The following is a 16,907-nucleotide window of genomic DNA, read 5'->3' on the forward strand; positions in this document are numbered from 1 at the left end:
TTGCAAAACATATGCTTAGATTGAGGTTCAAACTTTCAAGATCGAAAACTAGTTGCTAAATCAATGCATCAAGAGTTGTTCATTGTTTAAGTATTATCATTTTGTTCGATATATTACTCGACATTTCTTTGCTCAACATGAATTTACCCTTGTGTAGATATCTCGTATCAATTACATATAAACTAATTTCGATTAATTTAGATTTACATCACTTATTGAACATTAAAGATTTGTTCAATATCATGTGCTCTTTTACTTCTCCAAATTCTTGCCTGATTATTCCGAAATCCTGGGTAGAGAGGAGACCCAACATGGGGGAGATTAGTGATAGAGATGTAATAGATACTTGCATTTAGGATATGTTTGGAAAGCCACCTGATAATTAAAATTGATGTAATTATTAGGTGCTAATTATTAATTTAATAATTACGATGACCTATTTATTTGCCTCAATGTAATTATACTGTAATTATAATTGTATTGTTTGATTGCACAAATGTAATTACTATTAAATTTAAAAAATAAAAGTTAATTGTCTAAACTTAAAAATTATATTAGACAAATAAAGACCTTTATAAATGATAATAAATTAAATATTAATTAATAAACATATGCTCTTAACTAATATTCTAAAAAATAATTTATTTATATTTTTTAAATTAGTATATTTTAATTAATTAATCAAAAAAAACTAAAAGTATAAGATTTTTATGAACATCATCAAAATGTATGTTTGACAAAAATGTTAATATCATAAATATATTGTCATAATATTATTAAAATATTTGACTAAAAAATAATCTATCAAGTTTAACCAAAAAATAAACGGTTTGCAATATCAAATATCAAGTCAATACTACTAAAACAAATGACATTGAAAATACGACATAAATTCTAAATTCAAAAAAAAATTAACATAATACTTTATATCAAATTTTAACATAACGTACATAAATATGATTTTAAAAATTAGAATACTAACAAAATTATGTAAATAATAAATAAATAAATAATATAAAAAATTGCATGGAACCACACGATAAAGTAAAGGTTAAGAATGAGAAGGAAATGAAATATAAATAATGAAAAAATAAAAATATATTTTTAGAAACTATTAGAATAATAAAATATTTTAAAAAAATATATATAAATAAACCAAACATTTTAAAAAGTTTCATGTAATTACATGATGTAATTACAATAATTTCTTACCCTCTTTTGAGAATTGAAGAGTGTAATTACACTCATTCAATTACACCAATTCCTTTTTTACCAAATAATTACTTGATCTACTAAATATATCAAAGAATATAATTACATTTAATTACACCAAATCTCAATTATTTGTAAGTGGGTTCCATGTGCTATGTACATTTTAAGTAAAAGCACATAACAATTGCTTAAGATGGAAACTTGACATAATAATTGTACTCGATGAAGGAATAAAACAATGTAATTATTAGAGTACTCCCTTCGTTTTCTTATTATTAGGCTTATTTGTATTTATATGTCGCCATTTCATATTTTAAGTTTTTTAAAAAAATAGTAAATTTATAATTATATATTTATTTAGTATTCTCTTACGGTTAATTTTCAATAGATGAACATCACTTAATTTATTTTAATTAATGAAATTGCAATGAACATGAATTAATTATTTAATTTTTCTATATTGGTCATTTCCATATTTTCAAGGCTAATAACTCTAAAGAGGTAAAATAAAATGAATAGTGTTAGTATTGATGTATTAATTTTTGTGAAATGACAAGCATTACGAAATATCTATTTTTAGTATGAACGATATATAAACAGGAACGGAGGAAGTATTAAGTTAATCTTATTACTCCTTCCGTCTAATTTTATGTGACACTATTTCCTTACTATAATTAAGAACAATCTAACCTTTAAATTCACATTTTACACTTAATGAAATGATTACAAACACACAAATATTTAATAATTGTTTTAAACCATATTTTTCAAACGTCTTTTTTTATTCTTAAAAAACATGTTAAATCAAATGATGTCACGTAGAAAGAGTAATTATATTTTAAAACTTTAAATCTAACTATGATTAATATAGTTATTTAATACACCCACCAGTATAATGATGTAGCAAAAAAATGATTTAAAAATTATATTATGTATATAGAAAATTATATAAAGTATATAGATAGAAAAAAAAATTATATGTATATTTTAAATCATGAAACTTCAATTAAATTAATGATTTTATCACAATTCTAGTTCATATCAAGTGAATTATTAAAAAAATACATATATAAAATATTTTTTTCTGTCAAACTCCACTATTGATTTGACACATGAGTTAAAAAATAGTAAATGATAAAAGTAATTTTACCAAACCATATTTATTAATACAAGTCATTTAGATATTTAAAAAATAATTAATATTTAATAAAAAAGATAAAATCGATATATTATGATAAATTATTTAATAATTTATAAATTTGACAAATATTATTAGAAATCCCTAAATAATACTCCTCCGTTTAAAAAAGAATGACCTCCTTTTTTTTAATCTGTTTCAAAAAGAGTTACTCTTTTTATTTTTTGATAAAATTTTAATTTCAATTTTTCACCTATTATGTTTAAGATCACTAAATTAAAAAATATTTTAATATATTTAACATAATTTTAATTTAAAACTATAAAATATTTTTTTTATTTTTATTCTCTTAAATTTAATATGAAATTAAATTAATATAATGGATAAGTAAATGGGAGGTAATATAAATGAAGAGCAAGTGAGTGGGGGGGGGGGGGATGGGAAAACAAAAATTGCGCAGGAATCGATGGAAGGGTCAGAGTTGTCCGTACCCTTAGAAAAAGTTCACACGTCTCAAGAAATCATACTCTGATACTCTACATCTACTGTTACTTTCATGACTTTGCCACTTATTTCAACAAAAAATCACACTTTCTTTTCCTATACATATACGCTACTCTTTTCGTTATTATTTATATTTATTCATTTTAAATTTTACTTACATTAAAAAAAATATTTTATTCTTAGTTAATATTTTCAATCTATTCAAATTATAATATACTTTGTTGGAATCTAATTCGGTGATATTGTGACGTAAAAATAAAAAGTAAAAAGAATAATTTTCATAATATTAAAAAATATATTATGTTATAAAACAAACTAATTTAATAAATTAATAAGAAAGATAGATTGTAAAAGAAAGAGAGAGTTGAGAGAATATAACTTTGTACATTAAATTGCACAACACTAATGTCTATTTATAGCCGGTGCAATGGAGGAAATAGTGAGTAAATTAGTGGATTAGGTAATAGACATGGACAGCTACATATTGTGTTATAACACTCTCCCTTAGATATCCACGTATAATGTGCTTCATTAAAAACTTTATAAGAAACAATATATATAGTTATCCTGAACCCCCATAGATCTTGTGCCTCGTTAAAATCATACTAGAAAAAAGTCTAGTAAAGAAAAAGAGTACACACATCTAGTAAAACACCTTGAGTGCTGCCTCATTAAAAACCTTATCAGGAAAATCTGGTGGGAAAAAATCTTGATAAAGGGAAAAAGAGTACATCGCAGATTTTACTCCCCATGATAAAAACTTCATTTGATATTTTGGAGACGACGTATTCCAATCTTATATCTTAGCTTCTCAAAAGTTGATATTGGTAATGCTTTTATGAATAAATCTGCAAGATGATCACTCGAACGAACTTGTTGTACATCAATATCACCATTCTTTTGGAGATCATGTGTAAAAAATAATTTTGGTGAAATATATTTCGTTCTGTCTCCTTTTATGAAGCCACATTTCAATTGGGGGATACACGCAACATTGTCTTCGAATATAACTGTGGGTATTTTGACATCATTTTTCAGGTCGCATCTTTCTTTGATGAACTGTATCATTGATATCAGTCACACACATTCTCTACTTACTTTATGATTTGCTATTATTTCAGCATGATTTGAAGAAATAACAATAATAGGCTCCTTTGTAGACCATCATAGTATAGAAGTTACTCCGAATGTAAATAGATAGCATGTTTGAGATCGAGCTTTATGTGGGTCTGATAAATAATCTGCATCTGCATAACCAATAAGGTCTGCACAACCTTTGTTATCATAAAACAAACCCACACCAATAACACTGAGATATGGTACTTCAGGACCAAAAAGTTCTCCATTCACTTCTGTAGGTCAAAATGGATCTTTACCCACTTCAAGTGATCGAACAATCATTGGAGTACTTAATGAATGTGCTTTGTCCATGTAAAATCGTTTTAAAATTTTCTCAGTATAGGCAGATTTATGGATAAAGACCACTCCTGCTAAATGTTCAATTTGCAGATCCAGACAAAGTTTTGTCTTTTCAAGATCTTTCATATCAAATTCTTTCTTTAGATATTCAATCGCCTTTTGGACCTCTTCAGGGGTCCAATGAAATTTATGTCATCAACATAAATGGCAAGTACTCTGATTCTGTTTTCTTAAACACATAGGCAAATGACATTATTTATATAACCTTCATTTATCAAGTACTCACTAAGGCGATTATACCACATACGCCCTGATTGTTTCAAACCACATATGATATTTGCAATTTGATTGAATACATTTTCAGAGACTTAGTACATGCTTCAGGCAATTTTAATCCTTTTGTGATTTTCATATAAATTTCATTATCAAGTAATCTATAAAGGTAAGTTGTAACAACATCAATCAGATGTATTTTAAAATTTTTATGTACAGCTAAACTAATAAGATATCGAAAAGTTATTACATCCATAACAAGTGAATATGTTTCTTTATAGTTGACCGTAGGCTTTGAGAGAATCATTATGCAACAAGGCGTGCCTTATATTTTACAATATCATTTCTCTTATTTTGTTTTCACACAAAAATCATTTATAGCCAACTACCTTTAGGAATTTGAACTATGGATCCAAAAATCTCACGTTTAACAAGTGAGTCTAATTATGATTGAATTGTCTTTTGTCGTTTTGCCTAATCACATCTACGTTGACATTTTTCGACGAATTTAGGCTCAAGACTTTCACTCTCTTGCATGAGGTTAAGTGCAACATTATATACACAAATATTATCCATCGTGATTTTTGATCTATTTAAATTTATCTCATCCCCTGTAGAACTTATTGAAAGTTCTTTATTCACTTGAGTCTCGAGTTCACTAATTTCTTCAGAATTATCAGGATTACTCAAATTTTGATCTTCTTTAGGAGGTTCTTTTATAGTATCATCTTTATTATTCCTCACGCTTCTCTTTCTAGGATTTTCATCCTTTGAACCCAATGGTCTACCACGCTTTAGGCGTGTTTGGGATTTAGAAGCTATGATACTAGTAGATGGTCCTTTTGAGACATTAATCTGGATAGGCACATTCACTTAGATATGTTACTTAGTTGTCCGTTTCAAATGAGTAAATGCATCTAATATTTGATTTGCTATTTTTTTTTAAGTAGATGATCTTCTGGACCTCCTGCTCACATGTGCAGGTACGTGGATCAAAATGAAATAGTGATAAAACTTTCCACACAATTTTTCTTTCGGGTTTCTTTTTCTCTCCCACTAATTGCGAAAAAAATATTTTATCAAACCGATAATTTACAAATTGAGTAATAAATAAGTCTTCTATCAATGTTTCAAGATAGCGAATTATGGATGGTGTGTCAAACCCAACATATATGCCCAATCTTCGTTGAGGGCCCATCTTTGTACGTTGTGGTGGTGCTATAGACACGTATACTGCACAACCAAAAATTCGTAGATAGGCTATATTTAGCTCATGACCAAATACTAATTGCGACGAAGAGTATTTATTATAATTTATCGATTTGAGTCGTACACGTGCTGTTGCATATAAGATAACATTACCCCAAACAGTAATCAACAATTTTGTTTTAATTAGTAGAAGTCTTTCTATCAATTGTAGGCGCTTAATAAATGACTTTGCAGGGCTATTTTGAGTATGAACATGTGCTTAATTCTCTAGCGTTATCAAGCTGAATAACTTTAATTGGATAATCTGAGAATTGCGCCCTTAATCTTATTATTTGTGCTAATAACTTCGCAAACGCCAGGTTGCGAGATGATAGAGGAATATATGAGACCATCTTGATGATGCATCTATTAAGATCATAAATTATCTAAACAATTCACTAGGTGGATGAATAGGTCCAGAGATATCCCTATGTATATGCTCTAAAAAGCCAAATTCGATGCCAATCCTAGAGTTGATGGTCTGGTAATTAATTTGCCTTGATAACAAGTAGTACATGAAAATTCATCATTCGTTAGAATCTTCAGGTTCTTTAATGGATCTCCAATTGAATTTTCAAGAATTTATCTCATCATTATTGATCTAAGATGACCTATTCGATCATACCACATCACAAATGTATATAGATTAGTAAACTTCTAATTTACGGTCAAATATGCTTCAATTGTATTAATTTCTGCATAATATAGGTCAAACGAAAAAGTTAGTAATTTTTCCAAAATATATTTCTGGCCTAAAATACCCTTGGTTATACTAAGATATTCAATATTTATTTCATTTAGTGTCTAAGCATTATATCCATTTCTGCGGATATCTTTAAAACTTAACAAGTTTCTTGGGATTTTAAAAGAGAACAATGCATCTTTTATAATAATCTTTATCCCTTTAGGCAGACATATAGTAGCTCTTTCGGGTCCTTTAATCATTTTTGAATTACCAAAAATTATAGTAACATTTGCTTTTCTTCTAAGCAAGTAGGAAAAATATTTTTCGTCTTTAAAAATGACATTAATCGTTTCACTATCAATTACACAAATATTCTCGTGATTGATCATTGATCCAAAGAAAATTTGAGGCATATCCATATTTTTCTTAAAAACAAAATAAGGTAAACATTATAATTAAAATATGACTCATTATACAAATTTTATTTATTTATATGAATTAGAAAAAATATAAACATATTATTTAGTATAGACAAATGAAAAAAAAATTATTTAAATATTATCAGGCTTATCAATATTCATATTTCCTTCTGAGAAATTGAAGAAATCAGCTATATTCAGATGCATAAGCTCAATATTGTCTTCAGAGATAAAATTTATCTCTCCATTATTTTATGCTCTCTTCAAGGATGCGTGATATAACTGAACTAAACGTTTTGATGATCGGCAGGTTCGTGACCAGTGTCCTATACCGCCACATCTATGACATATACTTTCTAAATTTTTCTTTCGTATAGTTTCTTGCTTTTCACTCTTCTTTTTATATTGTTGATCATTTTGTTGGTGTCAGCTGAACATCATGATTATAATTTCTTCTTCGACCAAGATCATGATCACGACTACGACTGGGAACACAACCTTTTTTTCTCGTTGGTTATATTTTGCTTGATTCAATTCAAGGAGTGGCAAGGAACCAACAACTAACTATCATCATTTTTCATTAACAATTCGTTGTGGCGTTCAACAATAAAAAGGTGAGAAAGTAATTGAGAATATTTTTTAAAATCTTTTTCGCGATATTGCTGCTGCAGGAGCATATTCGCGGGTGAAAATGTAGAGTATGTTTTTTCAAGTTTGTCTTTTTCAGTTATTTCTTCTCTATATAAATTTAACTGTGCTATAATTCTAAATAAGGCAGAATTATATGCAGTTGTATTTTAAAAATCCATTAATCTCAAATTGAGCCAATCTTGACGTGTTTGTGAAAGGATGACCAAGTTCAGATGGTCATATCTTTTTTTTTAGATTCTTCCACAGTTTAAGGGGGTGTTTTAATGTGAGGTACTGTAATTTTAACCCTCATCAAGATGGTGGCGGAGAAATATCATGTATTTGACAGGGTCTTGACTAGATGTTATATTGTCATCTTTGATGGTGTCTGTCAGGCCCATCAATTCTAGGTGTATTTCGGCATCTAGTGTCAATGATGAGTTACCTTTTTCTAGATATATATCAAAAGCAATAAATTCAAATTTAGAGATATTTAATATTTTAAAAAAATAAAATTTTTACCCTTTCGTTATCTTTTTTAAATAACTCAAAGTGATGGAGGCTTGTGCTGATAACGTGTTATAAAACAAATTAACTTAGTAAATTAATAAAAAAGAGAGGCAGTAAAAGAAACAGAGAATTGAGAAAATATAAATGTGTATTCAATTGCATACTATTAATGTCTATTTATAGCCAGTACAAAAGACGAAAAAGTAATTAAATTAGTGAATTAGGCAATAGACATGGCTAACCCAGATTGTGTTATAAAATCATTTTTAACTAAAGAAATCATGAGATGTGTGCACCTTTCCACATTACGAAGCTCTAAATGACGGTGTGAATGGACCACTTGATATGTCGTGCGCTGCAATATAAAACAATTGCATGTATTCGGTGGCGATGGCCTTATTTTTCTTATTTATCTATTCTGAACTTCCCAGAGATTCTTTATAGGAATTGTTGTCTTATTGTTGTATCAAAGATCTACTCACTTATTTAAATAATTAATTATTAATTATGTCCCAAAACAAATATTATCATAAGACTAGTGTTAATTAAAATATGTTTGACATAGATGTCTGTCCTCAGATCCACTATAATTTATAGGGAAAAAGAAGAAGCTGCACTGCCCGATATTAGTCCATTGCTGATTTAGCTGGGTTTTACGATTAAAAAAAAAAAAAGAAGAAAAAAACTCTGCAAGTTAATTAAATGAGGCAGTGGTATTTTATTTTGAACAAGGAGTATATTTTTGGACTATTTAAAATATACTCCTGGTTCATATTAGTATGTATTATTAGAATGTATTCAATATTTGAAATTTTATCTACATTATTAGAATGTATTTAATTTTAATGTATGTCATTTAATTAGTTATAGTAATTTGATGTCTTTTAAATTTGTATTTTTGTTAAGAGTAATTGTATTCTTTAATTATATTTATAGTTTAAACGGAAATGATATCCTTTATCTCTCATTTATTTTGTATTTATCATTTAGTATTATATTTTTTTCATGCAAATTGTATTTCATTGAATTTTTGTATCCTTTCTGAATATTTATAAGCAAGTAGATCTGTATTCTATTATACATGATTTGTATTTTATTACATTTTTGCATCCTTTCTGAATCTTTATAGACAAGTAGATCTATATTCCATTCAACCTGATTTGTATCCTTTCTAAATATTTATAGGCTAGTAGATCTGTATTTCATTCAACCTGCTTTGTATTTCATTTCATTTTTGTAACTTTTCTGGACTATGGCCCAATTTTTTATCATCAGACCATCTTTTTGTTTTATGTATCATTTCTCATGTTATATTCATTTTCTCCAATCTGCTTTTAATTACTTGTATTTTATTAAGTAAAAAACAAAAAAAAATACAAAAAGTGTCTAAATAACAAATCAAATTATTGTCATTTTCAATAAATATTAAAATATAGCTAGAAAGTCTTATTAAAAACTAAAATATTAAATTTCCTCTTATTAAAATCTGCTTGGGCCTATAAGGCTAAAGGAGAGATTTTGTGCAAATAGTCATTTAAGACCATCCTGTTTAATTTTTGGGCATACAACACAAATCCCGCTGTTTTTCTCACGTTTAAGAAATATATGCAAAAGTAACTCCCACACTACACACATGAGTGATTGAAAAGTAGCACTTTCACAATTCATAAAATTAATTCTACCGTCATTTTTGCTCACAAATCGTGCCGAATTGGCTATGCATGCGGTACATGAGTACTTCAGTACAATATTCATTCAACCAATTTTACATTGTTCACGAAACTCGCCTATTCGATAGACTTATTTGTGTTGTTCAATTGTTAACAAGTTTTGCCGGAGCAGCTGATATGGGTGAGTTGGGGCTTCTTCAGACTGGGCCGCACTTCTGATTAAAGCGAGAGTCCATTACTCTGAGGTGGCCCAAAAAGTTGCCAGCCTATGATCCTTATGGATTCATTCCCTCATTGTACATGTAATTCCATTTCAAGAGTTTTGTCAGTTTTAATTATCTAATTTAGTTTGTTAGATAATTGTGTATTTGAATTATGCGCTCTGAGGCATATCTAATGAAAGATTTTTCTACATTTTATTTTTTAGCTCAAACTGATTAAAGATTGAGGGATACTCACCAAATTTTTGATGGTGAAATTATGTATGTTATTGCTACATATTTCCAACGTGCTAAAATTAAATCATTATAAAAAAAAGTAGGAAGATAGTTTTTTTTTTTAAAAACAAATTATAATGAGAAGTAAGATAAATAACTTAAAACGGAAACAATATTTATTTTGGGTTGTTGTATGTTGAAATAATTGTTGCACCTCCGGACCTTGATTTTCCCTGTCCGGCCTTAAGTGATTGTCGGTTTCTTTTTCCGTATTCATTTAAGAGATAAAATTGATAATGCAATTTTTGGAAGTTGAATTTAGGTATAGTTTTGTATGTATATATACCCAGTGGCCAGTCCATAGGGATAGGGGGGATTTAATTATATGGATGATACTAAAATGACACATGTGAGGCTTTAATTAATTTTATAGATGATACTAATTTATTGATTCACGCAATATTAAATTTAATCCATAAATAATTCGATGCATTCATATTTATTTGTTTGAAATTATTGATGTTGAATTTCTCAGCATCTATCACTGTTTAAGGATGAAGAAGCTAAACTAGATCTAAAATCGATTGAAGATTGTTTGCACCAGGTGTCTTGAAACTAAATATTGCAACTTCAAACTAAACATGAATTTTGTCTTTCGAATTCATTCAGCGTAAAACATGAAACATCGAAGGAACTAGCTATGTTCATATGGTTTCTAATTGTTTTAGGTTAACCGTATTAGTCCAAGGAGGAACATTTTTAACCTGGAATCTATTTTAAGGGCGATCGCAATCCAAATAATGAAAATAGCATAAATTTTCAAAGTTTTTCGGTCAATAGATTAGAATGGCATCGGCAAACAGTAGCTTCCATCACCATCAAATTTTTTACTGGGACCATAAATATATATTTATAAGGCCAGTCGCAGCAGGGCGAGCCTGGAATAGACTTCATACATTGTCTCCAAGAACCCCTGCTTTGTCTTTGTTAAACCATTTTTTTTATTTATTTACTCCGTGTTCGATACCTACATTGATTTCAATTACATTTGGATTTGAGCCAAAAAAATTCAAATTGAGGTAAATCGCTTTTTAATAAAGCGCGACTTCATACCTATCAGAAATCAAATCTAAGATCTTTGATACCTTTCCACCACAAACTGTGTTGGTTTGTTATGCCAACTTGTTTGTGAATCAACTATCCAATCTCTTTCCTCTTTTACACTTCTCTTTTGTTGTGTCTAGTCCAAGGACAATCTAACCGTTTCTGAACCGCTTTTTTAAACAAATAAAATAAGAATAAATAAATATAAATCTCAAGTAGCCTATGGGAGAATGAAAAATTGGTTTGTACTTTGGGAAAGGGAAAGCAAAAAGAAAAAAGAAAAAAGAAAAAAGAAAAAAAGTGAGTAGTAGTAGCTAGAGACATGTATATGCAAAGCCTAGGACTGCACAAGCTATGTTAGTATACATGAAATATCCAGAGCTATAGAGGTTGACCCTTTTTGGGCATGCAAAAAATCAGTGGTTATTTTAATAAATTACAAATTCTGCAAACAGTTTGCTCGATACTGATTTCTCATGACGACACAGAATACATACTGCTCACAGGCTTGGCAGAATATTTAAGAAAAAAAGGAAAGATTTTTGAAATTAGTGGTCAAAAATAATTTTTAGTTATTTGTGTTGATCAAAACCATTTTATTAAGATTAAAATGTGAATTTTAAAGTTAAAATGTAAAATTACATTCTTTTTGAGACAATCTAAAAAGGAAAGGTGCCACGTAAAATGGAACAGAGGAAGTAATAAAATACCAATATAAATTATTTTTATTTATAAAAATATTAGTATATTATATATGGATCGTCTGATGGATAGGATATGCTCATATCATTTCATAATAATGGCCATGCAGGTGGATACAGGGTGGGAGTGGGGAAGGAGAAATTTGGAATGAAGTGGGCTACCTATTATTATTATTATTAGTACTAGAAGAGAAATGCATGAAATGGAATTGCAATTGGGACATAAGCATACACGGCACAATTAAGGACACAGTTTCAATTACAAGATTCTGTTTTGGGGACAGTCATTTTCCTTGCAAGTTAACATGTTAACCTATCACTCTATTAATTCCTCTTTATTACCGTCTATTTTCACATTAGATTTAGTTGAAACAAGCCTGAGTATTTTAAATGGTTCATTGAGATTAAAAGTGATAATACTTATTCAGATAATGAGTATTTAAGAACATATGTAAAACTTTGAGAAAAAAATATCAAATAGAACATTTTAATTATCATGTGTTCAAATATTTAATTAAAAATATAATATAATTTGAGAGTCTAAATCTGACAAATTTAAAGAACTATGGATATATTCCATCTTTTTGTTCTTTATCTTAATTCTCAATTATTTTCTTTGTTCTATTTATGTGAGACTTTATTTTTTTAGTTTGTCCCCGAAAGAATATCACATTTTTATAGTTAGAAATAATTTAACTTAAAAATTTCTTTTTACCCTTAATAAAAAGATTTGTAATCACACAAATATCTAAAAAGAAAACAATTAGACATAAGATTCAAGGATTTTTTTTTCTTAAATTTTATGTCAAGTATAATATAGTAACACATAAATTGGGACAAAGAGAGAAATAATATATATCCTCACATGATGATTTGGATGTTTTGATGAGTAAGGTTGTTATTGGTTATTAGTTTGTAAATATGCTAAACCGTTATAGAACCATTAATATATCAGTTTATTGGTTTCTAGACATGCTAAACTGTTATAGAACCACTAATATATCGATTTATCGTTTTGCAAATATGCTAAATCATTATAGAACCATTAAAATATTGTGTTATCGGGTTAACCGTTAAGATTTCACACAATAAAATTATGGAAAATCACTTAAAAACAAGATAACAAATCATATGAAATAAGTTGACGGATTGCAGCTTGCTTAGAAGAAAATAGTGACACTTTGTAGAATAATCGAAAGTTTGAAACAGATAGAAATGAAAGTATGAAACTAACACTAAGTCAAGGACCTTATATATTGAAACCTAATGGTATAATTAATTTAATTTACTATCGAATTATCGATTAACCACATTTAAAAAAAATATCAAATCATTAAAAACCGATAACTCGATATAAAAAAATAAATAATCAAAACCCTAAATCAATAACCCATTACCGTTAAGTCAATAAGCTTTTTTGGGGTTAGAATTATTGGTTTAAATAATCTTCGTATGTAGAAGTTCAAGTAGATTATTATTCTAAAGAAACATGTTTATACCAAATTTAAGTTGAGAAAAAGTGTTGATAAATGTTTTGAGTGTGGGGGTAAAAATATATAGAGAGGGAGGCAGTTCGGATTGAGAATAAGTGTGAAAGGGAGAGGACAAAGTGTGAACAATAAATGAGAGCTAGCTGATGAGGAGCTTATCATAACCCTCATCATCGTCACGTCGTTTTTCATTCACATCCTTCGATAATAACCTCTTCTTCTCCCAGAATTCCACGCCTTCTTCTACAATTCCCTTTCTTTCTTTCTTTCTTTCTTTCTCTAAATTCTTAATTCCATCAGCCCACTTTTCTTTTCCCTTTCCCTTCCATCCATTTTGCTTTTTTTCTCAATTCTCTTTCCTCTCTGTCTAATTTGTCTCCTCTACCACGCCTAGAGAATTGAGATATTATCATATACACTATACTCTACACGATCGATCCTATTAAGCTATTTGTAAAATAAATTCATTAAGCCTATACTCAACCACGCCTTATGTTTTGCTCATGACTTTTGTTTCAATTTAAACCGACACCATTTCTTCTTCTTTTTTCTCTGTCCTAATTCCCTCTCTCTCTCTCTCTCTCTCTCTTTCTTTCTGTCTCTATTGTTCCATCTCTTTCTCCTGAATCTTGCCAAATTCCTTGTGTTCAGCTCCCTTAAAAGTCACCCCATTTCATTCTCTACTATTCCCCCTTCTCTTTTACTTTTTTTTTTAAAAGCATTACAAGCCCATTTTCTTACTTTTAACCTTGAATGAACAACTAATAGCCTTGATCTAACTAAAAAAAAAATCATCTCAATTTCTTCATTTCCCAGTAAAGACAAAAAGAAAGAAATGTGGATGATGGGTTACAACGATGGAGGAGATTTTAACATGCCGGATTCATTCAATGGAAGAAAGCTCCGTCCACTTATGCCAAGAGTACCTCATGCTCCTATTGCTACTGCTACTAATCCAACTAATTGTTTAAGAAACATTCATGGAGAAAATTTTATTGCACTTAATCATCATCAACTTGGTAAGTTTATTCTCCATTTATTTTTATCTTCTTTGTATATACAGATGTCTTTCCACTTTTCTCTTTTTTGCCTTTCCTTTCCTTTATTGCATGCGTGACACTGATACTTCGTACATCGAAAACTCATTTTATCAACAGATCTAATGATTACCCATACATTTTAATCTATTGGTCTGCAATTTTTTTTTGGTTTGGACGTAGCTATGAGTGAGCCAAATAAGAGAGATTTCAATACGCAACAATTAGTTGTGAGCTCGCGATGGAATCCAACTCCAGAACAACTGCAAACGCTGGAGGAGTTGTATCGACGTGGCACGAGAACTCCGTCAGCTGAACAGATTCAGCACATCACTGCACAACTTCGACGCTATGGGAAAATTGAAGGAAAGAATGTTTTCTACTGGTTTCAAAATCATAAGGCTAGGGAACGCCAAAAAAGACGCCGTCAACTTGAATCCGCTGCTAATGCTGCTGGTGCTGGTGGTGATGATCAGTCTCATAGTAATTGTAACGCTGAAAATACCGAAAGAAAAGAATCAGGTGTACATCTATCCCGCCTTTTATGTTTAGAAGATTCAACAATTTACATATACTCATCGAAAGATTTCTACTGGTCGTACTATTTTTCGTTCGAAGGGGATTCAGTGAAACTCCTACAGTAATCATGGCTCCATCAGCGACTCATAAATTTTATTTAGATTATATTTGTGTGTTTGTGATAATCTTTATCACATAAAATGAGACGGAGGGAATATTATTATTTTAACTTTTATTTTAGAGGAATATATTCATCAGAATTTTAGTGTTACAGAGAAGCACATGAGCATGCAAGTTAACAAAATATGACATGCGATGAGAATGATACATGAAAGAGAGAAATTTGTTTGATAGCGTGTGATGATACACTAAATATTCTCTTTCTTCTTATAATTTTTTTTTCTTCCCATGCCCACTCAGTATTTTTTGTTGTTATTCAAAGATATTGTAAAGTTGCATTCTGTGTTTGGATATGAGATATGCTTTTTCTTCTATTCCTATTGTTGCTTATTAGAAATGAAAAAGTTTCTTTACTCTTGTTTTGTTTTTGTGTTTTGTCTTCGCCAGGGGCAAATAGGACAGTTTTTGAAATTGAACACACCAAGCACTGGCCATCCCCAACAAACTGCAGTACTCTTGCAGAGGTCCTTCCTCCCTCCTTCCCCTATTTTTTCACTTTTCTCTTTCCTTGGACTCTTCCATTCTCTTTTTCATAACCAAAAAAGCAAATTAAAATTCCCTAAACATGTCATTATGTTCTTATGATTTGAAAAAAATAAAATAATCCAAACATTATTTCTTGGAAATTATAAAAGTGGTTTAAAAGCTGTGATTCTTCCTTTTTGTTGTAGCTGTGTTACAGCTAGAAGAAATAGGGTTTTGGGATTTTGTGCTTTAGATTTCATTTTAAAAAGTGATGGATATGGGTACCCATGATCCGATCCTCTGTAGTCATATCACGAAAAGACGTTTGCATAACCAATTCAGTGAAATTTGACTTTCCATTTAGGCTTAGGTATATGCTCTATCAAATCAACAAAGTGTAATCATATTGTATATTGTGTCACGCCTAGCTATCATGAACAATGGTCAAACTAGGGTTGTTACTTTTCACTAGAAAATTTGCATGGAATAGTTGTAACAAGGAAGTTGATAATCTTTTTGAAATATTGCAATAAATATTGATGCAGAAAACTGCAGCAACAACAAAGGCAGCAGCAGCAGCAGGGGTGGCAGAATCATGTAGAGCAGCAGCAGCAGAAAGATGGATACCATTCGATGAGGGAGAACAACGAAGGAGCCTATTAGCAGAAAGGAATGCCACGTGGCAGATGATGCATTTGTCTTGTTCACCACCCACCACCACCAACAACAACAATAACACCAATGTTGCAACAATTTGTAGTAATACTATTACTACTGCAACTTGTACTCCAATAATAAGGAGCTGTCCATCAACGCCAAGAACATTTGACCATCAGACAAAACAATTTTTCAAAGCCAAAGATCATCTTAACATCTTTATAGCACCCTTCAGATCAGCAGGTGATCAAAAACACGAAAATATCATCAGAGACGACGAAGAAGAAAGCCATGATCATGAATCTCAGACCCTTGAATTGTTTCCACTCCGCAGCAGTAGTGACAACAACGACGAAAATATTTTTTCAGATAAGGACGAAATAGGGGCCTCTGCGAACTTGAATAACAGTTTTAGCGGTAGTCATTATCAGTTTTTTGAGTTCCTTCCACTCAAGAACTGAGGGATGGCTAGACACGAGGAATTAGATGTTGACTATTTATGTAACTTGAAATTAATGATGGGATTTCCCTCCCTATTATTAGCTATAGCAATGATTTTGTTCAATGCGATGTAACCTTTATGAAAATCAAAGATTGCCTTAAAATGCA

At 29.8% G+C, this 16,907-nt stretch overlaps 1 protein-coding gene across 1 annotated transcript; it reads left to right on the forward strand.

The window, feature by feature from the left end:
• The first annotated feature begins 13,559 nt into the window (after positions 1-13,559).
• Positions 13,560-16,907, forward strand: LOC129895524 (WUSCHEL-related homeobox 1). The gene is made up of 4 exons (XM_055971246.1): positions 13,560-14,459; positions 14,661-14,999; positions 15,564-15,640; positions 16,187-16,907. The coding sequence occupies exons 1-4, from the start codon at positions 14,276-14,278 to the stop codon at positions 16,757-16,759; spliced, it is 1,173 nt and encodes a 390-aa protein (XP_055827221.1). The 5' UTR covers positions 13,560-14,275; the 3' UTR covers positions 16,760-16,907.

Source organism: Solanum dulcamara, chromosome 7 (assembly GCF_947179165.1).
Source record: "Solanum dulcamara chromosome 7, daSolDulc1.2, whole genome shotgun sequence".
Taxonomy (NCBI): domain Eukaryota; kingdom Viridiplantae; phylum Streptophyta; class Magnoliopsida; order Solanales; family Solanaceae; genus Solanum; species Solanum dulcamara.

Bases quoted from the DNA above. Each gene is read 5' to 3' on its own strand.
- LOC129895524 (XM_055971246.1), top strand. From the start codon at position 14,276: ATGTGGATGATGGGTTACAACGATGGAGGAGATTTTAACATGCCGGAT. The intron at 15,000-15,563 runs GTGTACATCTAT...TGTCTTCGCCAG, and splicing joins TACCGAAAGAAAAGAATCAG to GGGCAAATAGGACAGTTTTT. The intron at 15,641-16,186 runs GTCCTTCCTCCC...ATATTGATGCAG, and splicing joins ACTGCAGTACTCTTGCAGAG to AAAACTGCAGCAACAACAAA.